We start from the raw sequence: 20,365 nt of genomic DNA, 5'->3' as shown, positions 1-20,365 counted from the left end.
TAGGAACTGCGTAAGAGGGGCAGTTATATTAACAGGGTTATCCCTTGGGCCCTAGGGACTGGGTAAAGGTGGGTGCCCCTAGAGTGTGGGAGCAACAGACATTTGTGTGGGTAACATGGCCAGTTTAAAAAAGCTCTGAGGCACTCCGTGGGTGTGCTGAGTTTCTGCACGTGCTGTGAAAAAGACACTTTCCTCCGTTCTTGTGACATTTGCTGTACTACCTTGAGCTGCGTCATAAGGCCTCATGCACCCACTGCTCTGTCCCCTTAGGTCAGTACAGTAAACCCTCCATTTAAATGAGCTCAGGGGGAAAGGGGTGTCCGTTAATACCGAAAGTCCGTTATATCCAAATGGTTATACTGTCTGATGATGCACTGACCTTCCAGCTTCAGGGAGGTAAAAAAAACAAGGGTCATCAACTTTATTTATCCCCATTCTGTTAAGTATGCACAGCGATATTAGTAATGTTCTGTTGTCAGCTTGGGAAGCCAGCAACCCAGGGCCAGTCACCGCATCCCTCTGCGCCTGTTTTCCCTCCTCCTCCTTTGCCCATCTCATGTAGTTGGATGGCAACCCCTCTGGGGCAGGGGCTGTGTTTATTGTGTGTTCTCAGCAAGGGGGTGAGGGACAGTCTTGGCTCTCATACAGAGAAGAATTTGATGTTTATTGACAAGTTTGGGTATACATTGAGTGCATTACCTACCAAGGAGGGAAAAAACTCACTAAGCCTGGGCATTTTCAAACAGGCAAACTAAGACAAATGCTGCTTGAGAAATTACAAAGTTACCTGTACAGATATTTGCTTTCAGAGAGGTAGCTGTGTTAGCCCATATCTTCCCACAACAAAGCAAGCAGCCCTGTAGCACCTTAAAGACTAATACATAATATTGTTACGTAATGAGCTTTTGTCAAATTCTGATTACATAATAAAGAATATTGTTACTCTTTAAGGTGCTCCAGGACTGCTTGCTGTGTTTTGTGATAATATTTACTTTGTATATTTTCACATGTGGTATATTTTAGTGGCTTTGAAACTTTAACTTTCTGTATCTTTCAGTCTATCGCAGTGGTTTCCAACCAGTGCGCCACAGACCCCAGTTGTGAACATTTAAATCCATACAAATAGAAAAAAGCTTTTAAAATCCCACATGCTGATCTTCTCTGTCAAAATGACAAAATAAAAACTGAATTCTTCTATGCCTAAATCAGCCCAGTGGCATTAACGGGGTAGCTCTAGCTACTTGGGGAGCAGGTTTACCAGGTTAGCCCCGAGCCATGTTTGGAACAAGCAAGAGCAGCGCATATGGGTGAAGCAAGGCTTTTACATTGGCTGTGGGTTCTCTCAACCACAGTGATTACAATACCAGCAGGACTGGGCCCTTCTTGCCCATGGATGTCTGCCGGACCTGTGGTTTCCCAAAATTGCTGTGCACGAAGAAGGCTGATGCAGTGGAACAGCTCTGCAACAACAAACTTCTCCAGCAGAACTACAGCACTGAGGGAAGCCGGGGTGGGAGGGTTTTATCTGTGCCATGTGCCTGCCCCAATGCTGGATGGATTACTCACCAACCCACAGGCTGCTACACATGCACAAGCTGGTGTGCCCGTTTAGCATCCAGAATTCTGCTTATTACTTATGCACACAGCACCACAGATGTGCCGTGAAATCAGTACGAGCACATCTTCTAATTTTTTATAATACTGTTTATTGTCCAAAGACTGAATGTCCACATATGAATTATACAAAGCGTCAGAGACATGCACAGTCTGCTTGTCATTATTCAACAACTTTCATGTGTTTCCAGCACAAGAAGGTCTCAGACTTCAGATTCCAGCAAAAACATATTGCTCCAAAAAAACCCCAAACAAAACCAACCCCACCCAAAAGCTTTAAATTATGGCAGCAAGTTAGATGTTCCTTATTTTTAATACTTGTCGAGCAAAGATTTGAAAATAACTATCATGTAAACTTTTTTTTTTTTTTAAATATTTTGAGTTGCTTGCATGGGGAAGGAGACTGGCGTTAGGAAGGAATGGCAGAGAACAGAACCGAGAACCAAAGACATAAATTAAAAAAAGCCAATCAAGCATCCTTCATATACTTGACAGAGAGAGAGAGGAGTTATTTTTTTGTGAGGCTCACCTGTCACGCTTGCCAACAGCAAGGCTGTTGTTGTTCTGTAAGACCTTGGGGCCAAACCAGCAAGAGGCAAATGTATGATACGTCCCATCTCCAAATCCAGCTTCTGAAGACTTGTGCATTTTGCAGAAGGGGGCGGGGGAAGGAGGGAAGATACAAGCTAACGACTAATGGGAAAATCAGGAGGATTCAACCCTCCGCAGACTTCCTCGACACCTGTCCCACTTCACGTTGAATGCTCCCAAGGCAGAAGCGCGGTTTTTAACAGAACAAAGTGTAATTATACTACCTAACAAGAAAAGTAAAAAGTTACAGCACAGGAATGATACAGCTGATGCCAAAACAAACTGAAACATTAAAATCAAAGAGAATCAGCAGAGACAGGAGTAAATGTCACATATGATATAACCATACAGTAAGCAAACAGAAGTCTTATATTGGAGTGATTAGATTTTTTTTTTCCCTCTTCATTTTTATATATTTAAATCACCCAGACTGGTCCAATATGACATCATTAAAATCCTACCCCGATGCACAGCATGAAAATGCCCCTGAAGCAGGTTGGCAGGGCTCAGTTCAGGACACTCCCCCACACCTGCTTCAGACAGGACAGCTCACAAAGGTCTGCGCGGTATGCCTGCCAGGGGGCCGAGCAGTGCAGCACTCTCTAGTGAAACTGGCTCAGAAGGAGAATGGGGCCGAGGATGGCTGGGAGGGTTTCACAGACGGACATGGGGCCTTTGCTTGCAGGCAGCCCGGGGCCAGTTGTGTTTCCATGCACACACAGGCATCCTCCCAGCGCAGGAGCAGAGAGTCCGACAATCTGTACTTTTCATGTCATGAGCCTCCAAGCTGGGATCAGCAAACAGGCATCAGTGGGTGGGAAAAACACCAGGCCCTAGCGCGGTCTCTCTCAGCACGCTACCTTTCTCTGCCAGACACGGGAATAAGCGTGGCTCCCTCTGCCAGCTCCTGCACTCCCACAGCTTGCTGGGAACAGAAGCTCTTGGCCAGGGGAGCCACTACAGGTTACTTCCAGCAGGCAGTGGAGCTCTCAGTTCGTGGTCCTGCTGAGCAACAGATTCATAACAAGACCTTTGTTGTCTGCAAAATCCTACAGGTTAACGAGCAACGGAATCCTTCCGCTGACCGGGACTCTGGCATCAGCGCTCTGCTGCCGGCACAGCATGCGCTAGGACCCAGGCCCAGCCTCTGCACCCCAGCGAGGCACCCTCCCTCTACCAGGGATTGGCTTTCTTTGTTGAACTGCCAGGGGGAAGGTGCCAGGCCAGAAGCTGCTGCTGTCTTGTGCCCTGCCCTGTCCCCACTGCCTGGGAAGGAAGCACAGAACACCAGCAGTGCTTGTGAATGAGTGAGAAGGGACTGTCCAGTCCCCCTCCAGAGACACAGGGCTATGGAGTCAGTGCAAAGAGCCTCTCGCTCCCTGGGCAAAGGAGACTTCACCAGAGCCAATACCTTTCCTGGTGCCTGCCCTCCACCAACTCTCCCTTCTCGCCCCAGGGCTGCGTGGGGCGTGAAGGCCTGCAAAGGAGGCTGGGGCTGCTGGCCTAGCCACTGGCAGCGGAGAAGCTGGTTGAAGAGAGGCCCAGGGGCAGGAGCCACTCAAAGCAAGTGACAGCCCAGCCCCGGGTGAGGGAAACTGGGTAGGCCTGCTACCCAGGAGAGACATCCGCCTATGGCAGCATCTGCTGCCCAGGACAGGTCTGGTTCCCTGCAGAACAGCACTGGAGTCTCCTGGATCAAAGTGCAGCTGGCTCAGGACTCTGCCCAGAGCCCGAGGAAGCCATCCCACGCCCCACTCGTCTGCAAAGGGGAGGGGCAGGAGAGCAGGGCTGGGAACAGAACACACAGTGCTTTGGGAGCACGTGGCATTCAATGGCCCTGCTCGGGGCGCACTCGGGACGCTGGATTTTCATGCTGTTTCCAGGAAGTGATGTCAGAGGTGGACCAGTCTAATTTCTCGCAGGCCTTTCTACGGGGTACAGGACTGCAGCCATTCAGCCTAGGGGTCCTCGATGTCGAGAAACTCTTGCTTGGGGGGGGCCACGCCCCGGTACCAAGCGCATGAGCCATCGCTCCTCTTGATGCAGGCATAATGCTTGGCCTGTCTCCCATTGATGTTCTTCTCCGTCACCCAGTCTGTCCAGAGACACTCATCCGAAGAGGAGACGAAGCAGGGGATGGAAGGGCAGCGGGAGATCTGTGGCAGAACACAGGCCGCTGCTGAGCAACACCCAGGCCCCGCCCGAGGAGAGACGGACCGGTCGCGTCTCTCCCATCTCTGGGCCAGGCACTGAGAGTCACTGAGCCAAGTAAAGGAATGTGCTAAAGTTCTGGGGCTGCCGATGGGGCAGATGTCCCTCTCCCCCTTCAGGCCCCTCCTTTTCCCACCCACTCCATGCCCCTGGGAGACAAAAGGCGCGGCTCTGAGGGTCTGAGCTGTCCCCAGCCACCACCGGTTTCCTCCTCCGCCTGGCCTGCTAGCTGCTCAGGGCAAGGGCTGGGCTTCTGTCTCAAAGCTGCTGTGAATGGCACTCCAGCAGGCCTGGGCTCACACCCGGCACCCCTGGCTTGGCAGATGTTTGTTCAGGCAGTTCTTGGAAGCCTCCAGTGAGGGGGATTCCACCACTGCTCCGGGCCCGTTCCCGAGCATGGCTCTTTTCAGAACACAAGTCGAGCGGGTCTCTCCTCTCCCAGGGCCCTTCTTCCCAAGGAAGGCTCACCTCAGAAGGAACATCTCTGCGTTTACCCCAAGCCACAGGGAAGCCCAAGGGAGTGTCTCAGGGCTAGGTAAGTGAGGCTGGGCCTGGCTGGGATCTGCCCAGATATTCTGGGTTCTCTGTCCCACCCACAAGACACACGTCTCCTTTGAAGAACTGGGTACTCCTCTTATTTAAGGTGAATTTGCCAGTGCTGAAGCCAAAGGGGGAATCTGCCTGGCAGAGCTACTCACTGGGGGGAAGAAGCCTCCCTCACACAGGAGTCAGGACAGTGAAGCTCTGCAAACCATCCTGATGTTGGCACGTCTGGGAGTGGGGCCAGCCGCCCACCTCCATGCCATGGAATGCAAGGTGGGTTTAGACTGCAGCCCCGAGACAACAAGCCAACCTGCGGCCCCTTAGAGACTAAGGGATGTATTAGCTCATGAGCTATCCTGGGTTTTCTCCACTAGATCCCAGCCCAATACCCCGCTAGTCTCTAACTGCCACAGGACTGCTCGTTGTTTCTGACACTAGATGCAGGCGGCCATCCCTCCCCCGAGGGCCTTCACAGAAACACCCCCCATCTGAGCGCAGCAGGTGCGAGTGCTCAGAGGAGTCACAGGGCGCAGGAAGGGGGCCTGTGGCGAGGGTGGGTGCGTGGGAAGAGGCTTGGCCACCCAAAGCCTGCCGTGCTCCGGGGGCAGAGGGTGGCGTTCTGAGCTGACAGCAGCCAGGAGGAGATGGAGAGGGACAGGGAAAGGACCATGAGAGAGAGCAGGAATGGCCAGGAGGGGAGGCTGGGTGTGGGGAACAGCTTCAGGATTCTCAAAAACTGGGGGCCGCCTCCCCCCTTCTTCACAGGCCTCATAGTGACCTGCAGCAACTCACTTCCCTCCTCCTCCTGCCTGCGAGGAGGTGGTCAGTCCTTCCCTCCCCAGCAGGGTGATGGGGGACTCTCAGCCCCAGTTTGCAGCAGACCACTGAGGATGGGGACAGCATCTTGCTAGGTGGCTGTGGAGGCCCCAGTCCTGAGCTGGGGCCCGTGGTCAGCACCACGATAGGAGAACAGGCCTCTTGACAGTCTCTCCCAACAGCCTGCTGTCCACCTCCCGCCCCAGAGGAGCCCCACACATGGCAGTGCAGACGAAATGGCCAAGACTCTTGCCTGCGCTGGGGAGCCAATGCACCCATCCCTCTTCACAGCACGCCCAGGTCATGATTCAGGGAAGCAGCTCTGCACTTTCTTCCCGAGTCCCAGCATCCGATCCAGCCAAGGTGGCCCAGCCCCAACCCTTTCCAATACCATGAGCCAGGACGCCGGGAAGCTGGGCGCACCCCCAGCCCGGTGCAGTGCTCGCATGGGGCCCACCTTGCACTCGCAGCCCATCTGGTACCGCTGGTTCAGACTCTTCTTCTGCGTGGCGCTCAGGGAGTCCCAAGGGACAATGAAGTCACACAGCGTGACGTGCATCTGGCCGCTGCCTTCTGACTTGCCTGCGGAAAAGCCAGAGTGAGCCTCAGCATTCCCAGAGACACGCCCCTCAGAACCGCAGCCGGGTTCTCGCAGCGCCAGCCCTTGCTGAACAGCCTGCCCCGTCGGGGGCTCCTGCACCACTCTGGGCCCAGAAGGGCGCTGCCATGCCGCACGCGAGGCCAGGAGGGCACTGCCCTGCCCCACACCCCAGCTGGGGCCCAGCGATGTGGCCATCCCCCGCTGGGAGGGACCCCTGAGCAGGCAGCAGTGCTGCCCTCATATTAACAGCACCAGGGCTAAGGCTCCACATCCTGGCCAGGCAGCCCAGCCTCTAGCCAAGGGCCTTGCCCGCTGTCTGCATGGGCTGGGCTACTGTCATTAGGGCTTGCTGAGAATCAGCTCTGCTCTGGGGCCGGTGTGCTCGGCGGCGGACCCCAGAGCAGCCTGAGCTGGGCGAGGCGGAAATCGATGTCTCACCTGGATGCCAAAATTCCTGCAGCCCCAGACACAGAACCCGAGAGCACTAGGACTGGAAGGGACCTCGCGAGGATCATCGCGTCCAGCCCCATCCTCACGGCAGCACCAAGCGCCATCTGGACCAGCCCCCACAGGCGTCATGAGATAGCACATGGGGGCCCACAGGGACGGAGTGGCTGGGAGATCGGGTCCCGGGGGAATCCAACGGAGCCCAGAGCCCCCTGGGTGACAGCACAGGCCAGGGCACTTCAGTCCAGCCACACGCCCCCGCACGAGGCACAGTGCCCACACCCACTGGTGACACTGCCCTCCCGACCTCTCCTGCGGTTCCCACTGCAGCCCAGAGCCAGCCCTTAGCTGGGGCATCTGCTACTTCTCCTCCCACCAGTCCAGGAACCTCCCTCCAGGGCTGCCTGTCCCTTGCCGCCTCCTCCAGCCCCCACGATGCCCCAATGTCTTGCGTCAGTCCCAGCCCCGACCCAGTGCCGGGGCCACGCCAGCCCCTCGAGCTGCTGACCTGCAATGAGATATTCCTTCTTCCCGCTGGTGTCCAGGGCCACGCCGCACACTGCCGAAGAGGGAGCTGTGTGGATAAACTCGATGTCCTGGTCGGGCCCTTTGAACATCTGGCAGGAGAGAAAGATAGAGGGTGCTCAGACTGGTGCATCACTCGTCGGCCCCAGCCTGCGTGTGGCCAGGCAGGAGGAGGCTGAGCCCCTTGCCCACAGCCCAGGCTGGATTGCACCCTCCTCCCAGTGTCTCTCCCAGCGCCAGCCCACCCCCAGCTGGGCCCAGCCCCCAGTCTCTGCACCTTGATCTGCTTGATCTCATACTGGATTCGTTTGATCGGATTCCCATACACGTCGTTCCCAGAATCCACCTCTTTTCCGGAGACAGCCTTTGCTCTGATCACTGCAACAGACAGACAGGAGGGGCCTGAGGATGCAGGCCAGGAAGGGGGGCCGGTGGCCCCAAGCCAGTGCTTCTGCCTCAGCCTGCCCATTCCCAGTGCCGAGGGGGCTCAGTGCGTGGTACGACAGTGTCAAGGCCGCAGCACTGGCTGGGATGATCTCTGGTGGGATGCGGCTGACACAGGGCTCCCTGCTCCCCTGTCACAGCCCCGCAGGGGACAGGAGTGGCTGGGATGGAACCGCTCCCACTCTCCAACCACCTCTGTGCTAGCTGCAGCCAGGTGCCCAGTTACCACAGGTGTTAACAGCTTCCCAGACAGGGCCCCCCCAACACACACACACACACAGGGCTGCTGGCCAGATGGGCTGCAGACTAAGGCAAGGATAAGGGCCCCAGGGGTGTGGAGCCAGCCAGGACTTCTGTGGGCAGTAAGGGAGATTGACCCTGTATGCACCTACTGTGTGAGAGTGAAGGAGGTGCCAGGGCAGGGCCAGCTGCACAGCACTGCCTTGCCAGGCTGGTCGCTGGCGGGGCAGACAGTTCCCAGGCTGGGTCTCTGCCCTTGCACCTAGGCAGGGATGGAGCCTCCTTTGGGCAGCACAGCGCAGCATGGCCTGGTCCCAGCAGGAGCCGACAGTGCTGCTACTGCGCAGGCGCCAACAGGGTGGTGCTAGCTACTGGAACCCGCTTTCCTGCCAGAGTCAGGGCCTGCGGGTCCTTCCCCCACGGCCCTTTCTGACCATGCCTCAGCCTAGCTGGCGGCCGGCGGGAAAGAAGCCACAGGCCTGGGGTCAGCTGGGGAGAACGGGGCAGGTTTACCAGACAGGCGTGTGAACAGTGCGTGCTGGGTGCGTGCTGCAGGACTCCCCAGGGCGTGCCCCAGCTCCCCTGTCCAGCGGGTGCAGCTGTCGGGTCCAGTCCCACAAGGGGGCCTGTGTGGAGCCACCATCCCACACCGATTGCTGCACCGGGCAGGGCTGCCCCCCTGGGTGCCACAGGTCGGCTTTTCTCCCTTTCTCTGCTGGGGACGGGCTCTTGGGACCCCGCACAGCAGGGAAAACACGCCGGGGGCCCAGCGCAAGAGCAGCTTGCAGGGACTTGTCAGAGCTGGCTGAAGCTCCTCTGGAGAGGAGGCACTGCTTTGAGGGGTCCCCTCGCCCTCAGCTGTGCCTGGCTGGTGGAGCTGAGTGCGCAGCAGCACAGGACCGCAGAGCTCTGAGGGAAGCCCAGCCTGGCCGGGTACCAGACAGCAGGCTGGAGCCAGAAGGGAAGGTGCAGGCTGGAGGCAGGAGAAGCGGGGAGGGACAAACGCAGGAGGTGCCGAGTGATCTCCCACCAAATCCCCAGGGTAGGAATCGAGGGGAGGCTGCGCCCCCCGGGGTACAAGCCTGCGGCTGCTTGCGTCCCGCTGCACGCAGGGACCGGCGCTGCACAGCCCGATCAGGGGCTGCACAGACAGGCCGAAGGGCAAGGCGCGGGAGGGACCAGTGCAAAGCCCCACGCGCAGCGGGGAAGCTGTCAGGAGCAGGGGCCCTGGAGTGAGCACAGCGCCCCTCTGGCTTGGCCGCCACCCCACCCGACTGCCCAGCCTGGCCTGGCCCCCGAGCGGCCGGCTCCACGTCCTCCCACAGCCGCTGGGAAACCAGCATCCATGAGGAGTCTCCCGCCAGCCTCACTGCTGGAATGCCGGGCAGCCATGCAGCTTGGCGCTGCATCCGCCCTCCACCAAGGGGGGAGCGAACCACACGACATCACTTCCTCCGCCCCAGAAACCAGCTGGCCCCAGGGAGAGAAGGGCTGGGACACAGCCAGGGCGCTGGTGGAGGCGGGGGGGGGGACGGGCCTGGCCACACAGCACAGACCTGCCGGCTCCAAGCCAGGGTCCTGGCCCTGCTGCCTCCCCCAGCTCCCTACAGCGTCAGCTACGTCCCTGGGCCCCTCCTCCCTGCGTAACCTCAGCACTTGGCAATAGGAGAGGGGCAGGGAGGGCCCATGCACAGGCCCAGCTGCTGGGACAAGGCTCCACCCCAGAGCTGGCAGCTCTCCTGCACACACAGTGACCTGCACTGAGACAGCCACTTGAAGCCCCCGGGCACCCTGCCAGCCCTGCTCCTCCTGCCTGCCCGAGGGTCCCAGCTTCTCGACCTGCCCCCCGAGAGAGCAGGGAGCGAGGGCTGCTCTCATCTCTGCAACGCAGCAGGCACCTGCCCCAGCTAACAGCCCGGCCTCGGCCTCCCAGCAGAGCGGACAGCGGGCAGGGCCCTCTGTGCCAGCTGGAGGCAATAGAGCTGGAAGAACCCACCCCCTCTGACAGCAGGGCCTACCCCAGCGCCATCACCCAGCCAGGGCTTCCTGCAGCTAGGTTCAGGAGCCAGATTCCTACCCCTGGCCATGCTGCACCTGGGAACAGACGGCTCCGAGGGTCACCCGTTCTGGCCGGCAGTCTAGCCAGGCTGTGCCCCTCCCCAGGGCAGGGCAGGGCCCTTGCTTCCCGCTGCACCAGGCAGGACTTGTGTGATGGGGTTCAGGGGTCCCCCTGCACTGCACCCCGTCCGCTGGCAGGAGTGACTCTCACTCAGCAGGTACAACAGCAGGTTTATTAGGCAACAGATGCCCAGTTTCTCACAGAAGCAACAGCACAGCAGCCAGAGACAGTCCTTCCAACCTGTCCTGGGGAGAAGACCCCGAGGGGTGCCCCTCTGGGGTGTAGCTTCCCCCTCCTCAGGCTGGCTGCCTTCCAGCTCTCCCTTCTCCTCGCCTCTAACTGCTGCCCCCGATTCAAAACCCAGCTCAGCTCCTCCCTGCTCTTTGTTCAGGCAGAGGTGTTACCTGCCAGTTGTAGCCCCAGGGTCATCCTTAGCCACTGGGAGCTGCTGCTTGCCTCAGACATCCAGCCTGACTCACACATGCACTCCCCCCCCACTCCATCACAACTTGACAGCCCCCAGCCCGCCGGAGCATGGCTGCCCCACTGTCTGGGCTGAGCGCACAGGGCAGGGCAACACCTGGTCCATTCAGCATCCCCGGGGGAACGTGACCCAGTGACAACCAGAGCGCCGCGATCTTACCTCCACCCACCCCACTGACGAGTCCGGCGCCTCTTCTCCTGGTGCAGGAGCCAGGTCACCCCACAGACACCCCGCCAGCCACAGCCCCTCCGCCTCCTGCGTGACCCTGCCCCCACGCCCAGCTGACAGCTCTCCTGGTAAGGTACCAACAGCAGCACATGGACCCTCCCATGGCCTGGCACTGCCACCTGGCTGCACCGTACCACAGGAGCGAACCCCAGGATGCCAGCCATGGCAAAGAGCAGCAGCGCCTGGGGCCTGCAGAGAGCCAGAGGAATTGCCCGTTCACATTGAGCTGAGCTGCTCCCTGGTGAGCGCGGGGAAGCAGCCCCTTGCCAGGGGTCCTGTCCAGCCCCTCAGAGCCCGACTGCTCTGCGACAGCCACGCAGAGCCCTGAGAGGCCACCAGGAGCCGGGCGGCTCACGCAGGGCAGCCCGCAGGTTTGCGGCCCAGACCCTGCCTGGGCCTTAACGCTAGCAGCCTGCCCACGCGACGTCTGGAGCCTCGCCTGCACCATACCAGCGGGGATGGAGGCGGGGGACTGGGATGTGCGCTCAGCACAGCCTGGCCCAGGCAGAATGGGACTCCACACCAACAGCAAGAGACCCAGTGTGCACTCCCGGCTCCAGGCTGGCCGGGGCACCTCTGAGGGCAGTGCCACGGGCCGTGGCAGCCGGAGAAGGGCTAGTGGCATTGCTCCGGGGACGCTGCCTGCAGCCCGGCTCTCTGCAGGGCGGGGAAGGAGGCTGGCTAGTGGCTGTGGGCGGGAGCGGCTCCTGGTTCAGTGGCACAGGCTTTCCCACTCACGTGCTGATGAATCACTGGAGAAAAATGCAGCCCAATGCTGGGATGTGTTCGGCACAGGGCAGCGCTGTGGAGGGGCCCAGCCAAGCGCCGCCGAGCACACAGCCGGGGGGGAGTCAGCAGAGAGAAACCCAGGCCTGTCCCGTGCACAGCTCACATTCCTCCCAGCCCTCCCGGTGGGGGCGGGGGGGTCGCTGGGGGGAAGGCGCCTGGCCGGCTCCAGCCACTCACACCATGAGTCAGGCCCCACAGTCAGATGCTAAGTGCCCCTTGTCTTTGCTGTTCTGAGCGAACAGCTCAGGGGGCCTTCTCAGGCCCTTGGCAGCCCGGGGGCTGCAAACGTCCCTGGTCCCCCCCACGGTAGCGCTGGAGCTGTAAGGGGAGTCCCGCTATCGCCTCACAGAGCTGGCAAAGGTGCGTGAGCGACCACGGCCCTGGGCTGGCTGCCCAGGAAGGAGGTGGTGCCCTCCCCAGGCAAGGAAGTGGGACACACAGCCCAGCACCCTGGCGACAAGACACACCCTCCCTGGGAGAGACGCCGGTGATGGCCAGGGCAGCCTGGTCTCTCCAGGATCCCGACTCCCCCCTGCCTGGCAGGGCCCTGGGCACGAGGGGGCAATGTTAATGGGGGTTCATTGCCCGCCTGGGGCCCTCGGACACCAGCACAACCAGCAGGTTGTGGTTAGGTGTCAGTGGATGGGACTGTGGCACTCACAGAGCTGGGGCCAGGCAGGGTGAGAGTCCCCTTTCCACACGGTAACCCCCAGGCTTGCCATATGGGTGCTCAGCTGGGCGCTCGCACACAGCCGGTGGCTCACTCTGTCCTTGGCTAACCCTGCGTTTTGAGCAGCACGGGTGGTCGGGGGCGCTGAGCAGTCTGCAGAGTGGAGACTTCCTATCACTCCTGTCCCAAGCTGGATCTGTACCAGCCCCGGTCACACCTCAGCTGGCCACTTGCCAGGCCAGTGCCTGGAGGAGCTGAGGCTGGCTGGTTCTGGGGCACAGACCTGGAGCAGAGGTGTGCTCATGGGGGATGAGCTCTGCATCTGGGCATTGCTGACAGCCATGATAACAAGGGCGCCTGCAAAACATGGAAGACCCTGCTGTGAGCCGTAACCTGGGCAGGCACGTCTCTCTGCTAGCTGGTGGCACTGGACTGCCAGTCCCGCCTGTCTCCCTGCTGCAGGAGGCCCCCTTCCAAGCTCCACCTGGTGCGTGGGGAACCCACCTGGGATGTGCTGCCAGAGGAAAGGCAGATCAAACTCACAGCACTTAGATTTGGTATTCCCACCCTCCTCCCAGGGGAGGTCTGGCCCATTGGCCACAGCCAACAGACACAGGCTGAGACAGTGCAATTAAACAGCACCGAAGCCCCAGCTTCCTGTGTCTAACGGCAGCGTCCATACACCATGAGTGACCTTCCCAAGGCCTCCAAGAGAGCAGGGAGCAGAGCTCCAGGCTCAGGTATACAATAGGCAACATTCCAAGGCACAATAGCTACCACTGGTCCCATTTCACAGATAGAGAAATTGAGGCTCAAAGACTTGCCTGAAGTCAGTAGCAAAGCCAGTAACAGAACCCAGGCATCCTGATTCCCAACCTCTCCTGGCTTCAGCTGGCCAGGGGCCCTCTCAAACTGCACTGAGGGGTGCAGTGCTACTCAGTTCTGCACCCAATGCACCCTGGGCTCCAACACTACCAGTGAACAGCCTTGGGGCTGGCGACCACCACCCACACACCTCTTTGCAACCTCAGGGTGCCCTGCAAGCAGCCTCTGCCTCGCTGGCCCTCCACGGCCCCAGGAACTCCAGGCAAGCTTTCTGAGCGCTGACAGCCCTGGCTGTACCTCAAAACCCAGCCCCGCCCCCCGCAATTCCCAGCACGACCAGCGTAGCCCAGCCTCCCTCGCCACAACTCCCCCAGCCCCACCAGCCGGGTGTCTTCACCTGCCCCTTCCACTTAGCCCTGGGCCTAGCTCTCGCCCACAGACAGCAGAGCAGCCGGCAGGAGGGCGCTCTCCTGGGATTAGCAACCCATGGGTGGCTGGAGAAGCTCTATTGCGCAGGTAGCACGGCTCAGGCCACCACTCAGGGGGCACCTCTGCTTTGCCACACCCAGCTAAACTGCAGCACTGCTCCAGCCACAGCCTGTCAGAGGGGAGGTACGGCTGTCCGGGGGCCCTGCAGCCACACGACACCTCCCGGGCAGCCCCACGCCGGGAGAGCGTGGCTCCTGGGTAACGGCTGCTCGTCTGACTGGGCACTTCTCCAACACCCTGCTCTGGCCCCCCAGGGCTGGTGTCATCCACAGCATGGCCAAGCCGCGCTCCCTGCAGGGCCCTGGGTGACAGCTGCCTAGCCGGGCCTTCGCTTTAAGGATTAAGTGCCATGCTCAGTTAACCAATTAGATGGGCCACAAGCCACCTGCACTGGCCGTTCACACAGCTGCAAAGAGCAGGAGTCACGCCGGCACAAGCCCGGACGGCAGCCACATCGGCATGTCTGCAGTTAGATGCACAGAGTCACCTGCAACGCCGGCCCTGTGCCGGGAGCCCGCAGGCACTGGTCCGAGCAGCACCACAGGCCTCCTCAGCCAAAGACAAGGAACCAAACTACTAAGTGCTGAGCAAAGCCTGTGAGCTGCCCAAGAGGGCCCAGAGGCCCGGCCCAGCCTGGCTCCTTCCAACAGCAGAGCGGAGCAGCTGGTCCTTGCCAGCCCGCAGCCACGCACAACACCTCCCAGGCACCCTGCCTGCCCTGGGCTCGGAAGGAGGCCCTGCCGCAGCTGGGAGCAGCCCTGAGACGGGAAGAGACCTCACTCCACCTCAAGGCCCCGTGACACTCGAGGCCCAGGGAGAGCCAAAGTCCCCTGGCCAGCAGGAGGCATCCTGAAGCCCAGCTCCTCCCAGGGCCAGCAAAGGGTTTGCTGGGAGCAGCCACAGGCATTTCTGATTCCTGGGAAGGGGCCACAACCATCACAGCGCAGACATGGCCACACCACGCTAGCCGTTCCCCCGCTGCACCCGCCTGGACAGAGCGGGGCTGGGGCCTTCCCTGGGCAGGAGCCCATGGCCCCAGCCACAGGGAGCTGCTCCCACGATGTGGATCCTGGGAGAAGCAGAGGCTGCTGAGGGCATGCAGCTCGCTGCCGCCGCCAGGTCTGCTCGTTATTTATATGGCTCTGGTGCTGCATGGCGAGTCCGGGCAACAGGCCAGCCCCTGCTCTAAGGTGTAAATCCAGAGCCACTGCAGCGAGCCCAGACTTACACCAGGCCAGCCTCCGCTGGAAGGAAAGGGACCTCTCCTCGCAGTCCTGCCCTGGGGCACCAGCCAGCAAAGGACGAGAGTCCAGCCACAGGGCAGGAACCCAGAGGCTGCCTCCACCTGGGACCCCCTTGGCGTAAGCCCGCCAGAGCCCCAGGACAGCGGCGTGGTCCAGCTGCACCAGCCCTGGCTCAGCTCCACCTGCTGCGCTAGTGTAGACAGGACCCCAGCATCACTATCCTCAGCCACAACAGGTCCCAGTGACAGGGCAGGGAACCTCCCAGCAGCCTTGGCCCCGGCAGCGCCCCGCCCCCCTGGATGGAGAGGTGTCCTGAAGGCAGCTAGCGGGAGAAGGCCCAAGTGCGGGGTGGGGTGGGCAGGATCACAAGCAAATCACGTTACTGCCGAGACAGGAAGGGCAGAACCCAGCAGGTAACACGGAGTTGCCAGGAAGGACCAAGGCCCCAAGCAGCGGGGACGGGGGTGTCCCCACCAGGCACGGCCGCAGGAAGTGGGTTGGGCTCTTCCACGCTTCACACCAAGCAGCTGCCAGGACTGCGGTTTCCAGTGCTGACAAAGGGCTCCACACACAGGCTGCGTGTCTAAGTCCCCGGCAGCTGCCATCTGCCTCCAGCATGCGCCACCCTTGCCCAGCTCGGCGGCAGTGCAGGCAGAGCCACTCCGAGCAAGCCGCAGGCCTCCCAGCCCAGCCTCGCCTCGGGGGAGTGCTGGAGCTGGGCTCCCCTTGCCCACTCCCCGTTCTGTGGGTTAAATAGTTCCATGTGCTGCTGGCCTCCTCGGGCTTTCCCCAGGGCCAGTGACCAACCAGCCAGAGCCCCAAAGCGTCTACTGGTGGCTCAGGACATGGACGGAGTCCTCCCTGAAGCAGCAGCCTGGCCAGAGGCAGCTTGCCTCTCTGCATGGGGCTGGGGCTAGCCCCAGGAGATTCCAGGCTGGGCAGGGCAGCAGAGGCAGGGCCGCAGGGGCAAGGGACATGGTCCCAAGGCCATGGGGCAAACCCCAGGCCAGCAGCCACAGCAAGGATGGGAAACAGCCCCTCTGCCCTGGTTTCACGCCCTTGTGTGCCATGGGCCTGAGGTCTCCCCCAGGCCACACAGCAAGAGGCAAATGCGGGGAAGGGAGAGAGGTGTGGAGAAGCCCAAAGCCCTGCTCCAAGTCACCCAGAGCCCACCTAGGAACTCAAGAGCTCCTGGCTCCCTGCCCATTACCCTCCCTACAGCAGAGCTCAAAGCTCAAAGCCTGCCCTGCCCCATGCACGGCCAAGAAGTCAGGCATTCCATGCCAGCTCGCCCCACCTCACCACACCCCTGAGCCGGGGTCTGGAGCGGCCAGCATGGCCCAGAGCAGGCATGGAGCCATCAAAGCAGCACCCCAGAGCCACAGGGGCCTTGTGACCATCTAGTCTGGGCCCATGTAAGGTTGGAGGCCTTTTCCTGCAGCCCCGCGAGGGCAGCAGCAGCCAGGAGCCGAGTCACAACCTTGCACTCCTCCTCCTGCATCGAAGGAGCGCAGCGTCAGGCTGTCTGGGAGGGTCTGCTCCAACAGCTGCGCCGTCACCAGAGAGAAGCCCAGCCCGGGGTGCTTCACATGGGCTCTGGTTGGCAGCAGCCTGCCTGGCCAGGAGCCATTTCACAGCTGCGATTGTGAGATCTCCACTTCTACCCGTTTGCCGTTATTACCCCTAGTTCTCTCTCGTTTATCTGTACGGGTTCTTTCCTGCGCTTCCAGCACTTGCCTCTTGCATAACTAATTTTGCAAGACTTGAAATCGGCTCAGGTGGTGGTGCCGGGGTGTTGTAATGGGCGAGGGCTGGTAGGAAATGCTGCTAGCGGGTATGGTCGTCTAACACGACTGGTTGAGGCACAGCGCAGCAGGACTCGAGTTTATGGTGAAATCTGGGGTCTAAAAGGAAGTTCTCTGGCACCTACTCCAGGGCACAGCCAGAGATCACAGTGGCCGGATCTCAGCACCCTGCAACCATGCCTTGCAGAAGCCGGAGGAGTCCCCACATGACCAGACCCTAACTGGCCAGCAGGAAATGCTTGCCTGCCTTACTGGGAGTGGCGAGCCCTGGATGTTTCGCATGCGCACAGGGCTCTGAGAACTGTTAAGAACTAGAGCAGGGTGAGCAAAGTGGAGGGTGAGCCCCCTGAGGGCGAGAAACTTCCCCCTGACCGACTGCTGGGTCTCAGGTTCATCTATCTCATTACGAATGTTGAAATCTGTCACATTTTTCTGTCTGTGCACCACATTTATGTACCAATTAATCCAGTGCTTACAGGCTACAGACTGGCAAGGGTAAGAAAGTCAAAGGGATTTTTTCCATATGAACAGAACCGAAATTCCCATCGGTTTGGATTACATCAGACAGGAGGCGGGGGGGCGCTAATTGCAGAGACAGAAGTGGGGCACGATGTAACAAGTTTGCTCACCCCTGAAACGGAGGTTAAGAATATTGCTGTGTAAGGCTCTTCTCTGGACAAAAGGCCCCAGCAGCCACAGAAGAGTACGCCCTGAGAATGGGGACACACCTCGAGCCCTGTGAGAAGGAACGGTGGGATGCGGTGCAGGTAACGTGAGCCAGAGAACTGCCCCTGGAACCTGGCAGCTGAGGGCTTGTACGGCGGCCATGCCCCACACGCCAGCCGCACTGCCTCTACGCCTCCCAACCGAGAGAGGCTCAAGCCCGCCAGGCGTTTACCCTCACTGGGGAGAGACGCATGGCCGGGTCAGAGCCCAGGCTCCAGCTGCCTCAAGAGGCCCCTGGCCAGGTCTCTGCCCTGCCAGGGGGCAGCCGCTGGGGAGCCTGCTCCTCTCTCACACCTGGGTTTCACTTCACAGACAGATGGGTGACATGTCCCCAGCCAGGGCCTGCCTAGCGCAGGTGAAAGCCTTCCACTTCCCGCTGTAGTCACCCCAAGGCCCTGCAGGCCGGGGCACTGGAACAACCCGTACAGAGGGGCCAAGAGACCAAACCAAACCACAAACCCGCTACCCAATGGAAACAGCTTCGAGCCGGGGTGCTGCAGCTCCCTGCCAGCCCCAGATACAGCACCACGGCCTGCAGGAGGAGCAACGCCCTGGGGATGGCAGGAAAGTGAGGCAGGGCCAGCTGCTGGGAGCTGGGAACAACAGCCATCGCACCCTGCCTGGCTCCCACCGAAAGCCTCGGCAACTCCAGGGGCTTGGACTGACACAGCTTCACTGGTCTCAAGTCAGCCTGTCCCTAAAGCCGATCGGTCACACGGCTCCTGCAACAAACAGCGGGGCCTGGAGAGGGGGGGGCAGGGCAGGGCAAGACACCCACAGCCGGGCAGCAACGGAAGGGGGCTGGGCCACAAGCAGGCAGGGGCTGCCAAAGAAGGCTTCAGAAGGCCTCTGCTGCCAAGTCTGGGTGCCGTGGCCTGGCGCGGCCCAGAGCGCAGCGGGCAGCAGGGCTGGCTGCAGGTTGTGTCATGTGTTACATGCAATAAGGGTATTATTCACGGCCAGGAAGAGTCCAGCGCCCGGCTGTGCCAAGGCTGCCGTTTAGCAGCTTCCAAGCCCAACACCCTGGCCGCAGGAAAGGAAATGCCTGGACAGAAGCTGACCCTAGCCCAGCGTGGCCCTCTCGGTGGCTCTGCTCAGCATTCCTGGGCAGCTGCAGAGTGCCAGGGATTCACACAGTGCCTCCCTCTCGCGTCCCATCACCAAGCGCTCGCCTTTCCCAGGGCCTCACCCACCAGCCCGGGGTACATCAAGATGGCTACAGGCAATGCCAGCCGCGCGGACCGGAACGCACCAGAACAGACAGCTCCTCTGTGCCCAGCACTCGCCCTGCTCAGGCCCTGGGGAGGGTGCGGGGCACAAAGAGAAGAGCTCAGGTGCCCAGGGGCCTCCTCATTCCCTCCCTGCGGGGTGAGAGCCTCAGAGCATGAGAAGGGTCCTGGGGAGTCTCACCCCACCTGGCGCCCACAGCACCACCCAGATGCCCCAAGGCCACAGAGCCTGGGAGGCTCCCGTTCGGTTCGAAGCTGGGTCTGGGGAGAGCTACCAGGCCTCACTAGCTCTGCTTTGCTGCGCAAGCTTCCCGTCCGCAGCCTCCCACAAGCTCATCCTGCAGGCTGGGGCAGCGGGGGGGTTGGGGGGAGACAGGCCTTACAGCAGGAACCATAAAATGTGCAGTCAGGGCGATTGCTGCAAGGTGGCGAAAGAGGAGACCAAGCAGGAGGCCTCACTGCTGGCCAGGGGTGTCAGGTCCCCAGGGCTGGCCAGAGCAGGGGCTGGCCAGGTGGTGAGCCAGCCGCTACAGCGCCAACGAGTCCCAGCTGAAAGCCGTGGCTGGAGTGGCGGAGGCAGCTGGCGCACCAGGGGACGGCAGGTTCTGTTCAGGTCTGGTGCCACAGGACTGTGCCTGGGCCCAGGCTGGCGCAGCAGATGCTGGGCCGACACGGGTGACCTGCAGCTCCTGGGCGCTCCGGGCTGCTGGGCGGATGTGCTGAATCAGGGCAGCCGCTGGGGGCCCCGGCCAGCGCCCTCCTGTCTAGCTTCGGCCCCCCACAGGGTGGGGTCTCCATGCCTTGCTCCATCGCAAACTCCTCCCAGCCCAGGGCCTGGGGGCGACGGGCCCAGGACGCATGGAAGTGGCGCAGTCACTGCGGACGCAGCTCTGGTGGGCTTTAAGGGGGGGCCGGGAAGGGCCAGGGCCCCGCAGCTCCCCGGGAAGCGCCCAGCCGCGCCAGCTCCGGGGGTACCAGCGGGGCTCCGCCTGGGCTCGGACCCCTCCCCAGGAACCGCGGCACCAAGTAGGAAATGGGGGAGGGGCGGTCGCAGGCAAACTTCAGCTCCTCCTACGATCCCGCCGCGCCGGGGCTCCCCCAGGGCGAGCGTCCCGGCCTGGGCAGCTAGGCCCGGCCCCGGCCGGCGCAGCCTCCCCCCGGCGCAGCAGCGGAGCCCCCGGGAGCCTCGCATTGCCCCCCCCCCCCGGCCCGGCCCCCGGAGCTGTTTGCGTTGCGCAGCCCGGCCCGCCCCGGGCGGCTCTTACCGACGTCGGCGTTGCAGAAGGCCTGCTGCGGGTGCACCGGGGAGCAGCTGCAGGCGTCGGCCGGGCGCGCCGCCCTGCCGAGCAGCAGCACCGCCAGCCAGGCCAGCAGCCTGGGCAGAGCAGCGCTCATCGTGCGGGTCTCAGAGCGCCCCTGGGGGCCGCCGCATCCAGCTGCCCGCCCCGTCCGGCTCGGCTCCGCTCCCTTCCCGCCGCTGCGCCGCGCTGCGCCTGGCACGGAGCTGCGCCGCCAAGGCGCTTTTAGCGCGGCCCGGCTCGCCGCTCCTCCTCCCGTGGCACCGGGCCAGGCCCTGCGCCCTGCCGCCCGCCCCGGCCCCGGCCCCGGCCCCGGCCCCTTCCTGCCGCCCGCAGCCCCCGGCCCTGTGCGCGGTGCCCTGCGGCCGGGCTGGGGTCAGAGCCACTCGGGCCCCGGCTCCACAGGGCCGGGAGGGAGAGGTGTGGG

The 20,365-nt window shown here is 61.4% G+C and overlaps 1 protein-coding gene across 1 annotated transcript; it reads right to left on the bottom strand.

Moving 5' to 3' along the window:
* Positions 1 to 1,683: 1,683 nt before the first annotated feature.
* On the bottom strand, positions 1,684 to 20,176 carry TIMP2 (TIMP metallopeptidase inhibitor 2). The gene is made up of 5 exons (XM_075014447.1): positions 19,906 to 20,176; positions 7,626 to 7,726; positions 7,332 to 7,440; positions 6,233 to 6,357; positions 1,684 to 4,361 (listed from the first exon to the last, which is right to left on the bottom strand). Exons 1-5 carry the CDS (start codon positions 20,033 to 20,035, stop codon positions 4,164 to 4,166), a joined length of 663 nt encoding a protein of 220 aa, XP_074870548.1. The 5' UTR covers positions 20,036 to 20,176; the 3' UTR covers positions 1,684 to 4,163.
* Between the last annotated feature and the right edge of the window lie 189 nt (positions 20,177 to 20,365).

This window comes from Carettochelys insculpta, chromosome 20 (assembly GCF_033958435.1).
Source record: "Carettochelys insculpta isolate YL-2023 chromosome 20, ASM3395843v1, whole genome shotgun sequence".
NCBI classification, from domain to species: Eukaryota; Metazoa; Chordata; order Testudines; family Carettochelyidae; genus Carettochelys; species Carettochelys insculpta.
The sequence above is the reverse complement of the archived record's forward strand: the minus strand, read 5'-3'. Positions and strand labels throughout refer to the sequence as shown.

What these genes read in the sequence shown, in the direction of transcription:
- TIMP2 (XM_075014447.1), bottom strand. Translation starts at nt 20,035, where the DNA reads ATGAGCGCTGCTCTGCCCAGGCTGCTGGCCTGGCTGGCGGTGCTGCTG. An exon ending in ATGAGATCAAGCAGATCAAG is followed by an intron (nt 7,441 to 7,625) that starts GTGCAGAGACTG and finishes CTCTCCTGCCAG; the next exon opens with ATGTTCAAAGGGCCCGACCA. An exon ending in AGATGGGCTGCGAGTGCAAG is followed by an intron (nt 4,362 to 6,232) that starts GTGGGCCCCATG and finishes GTTCTGCCACAG; the next exon opens with ATCTCCCGCTGCCCTTCCAT.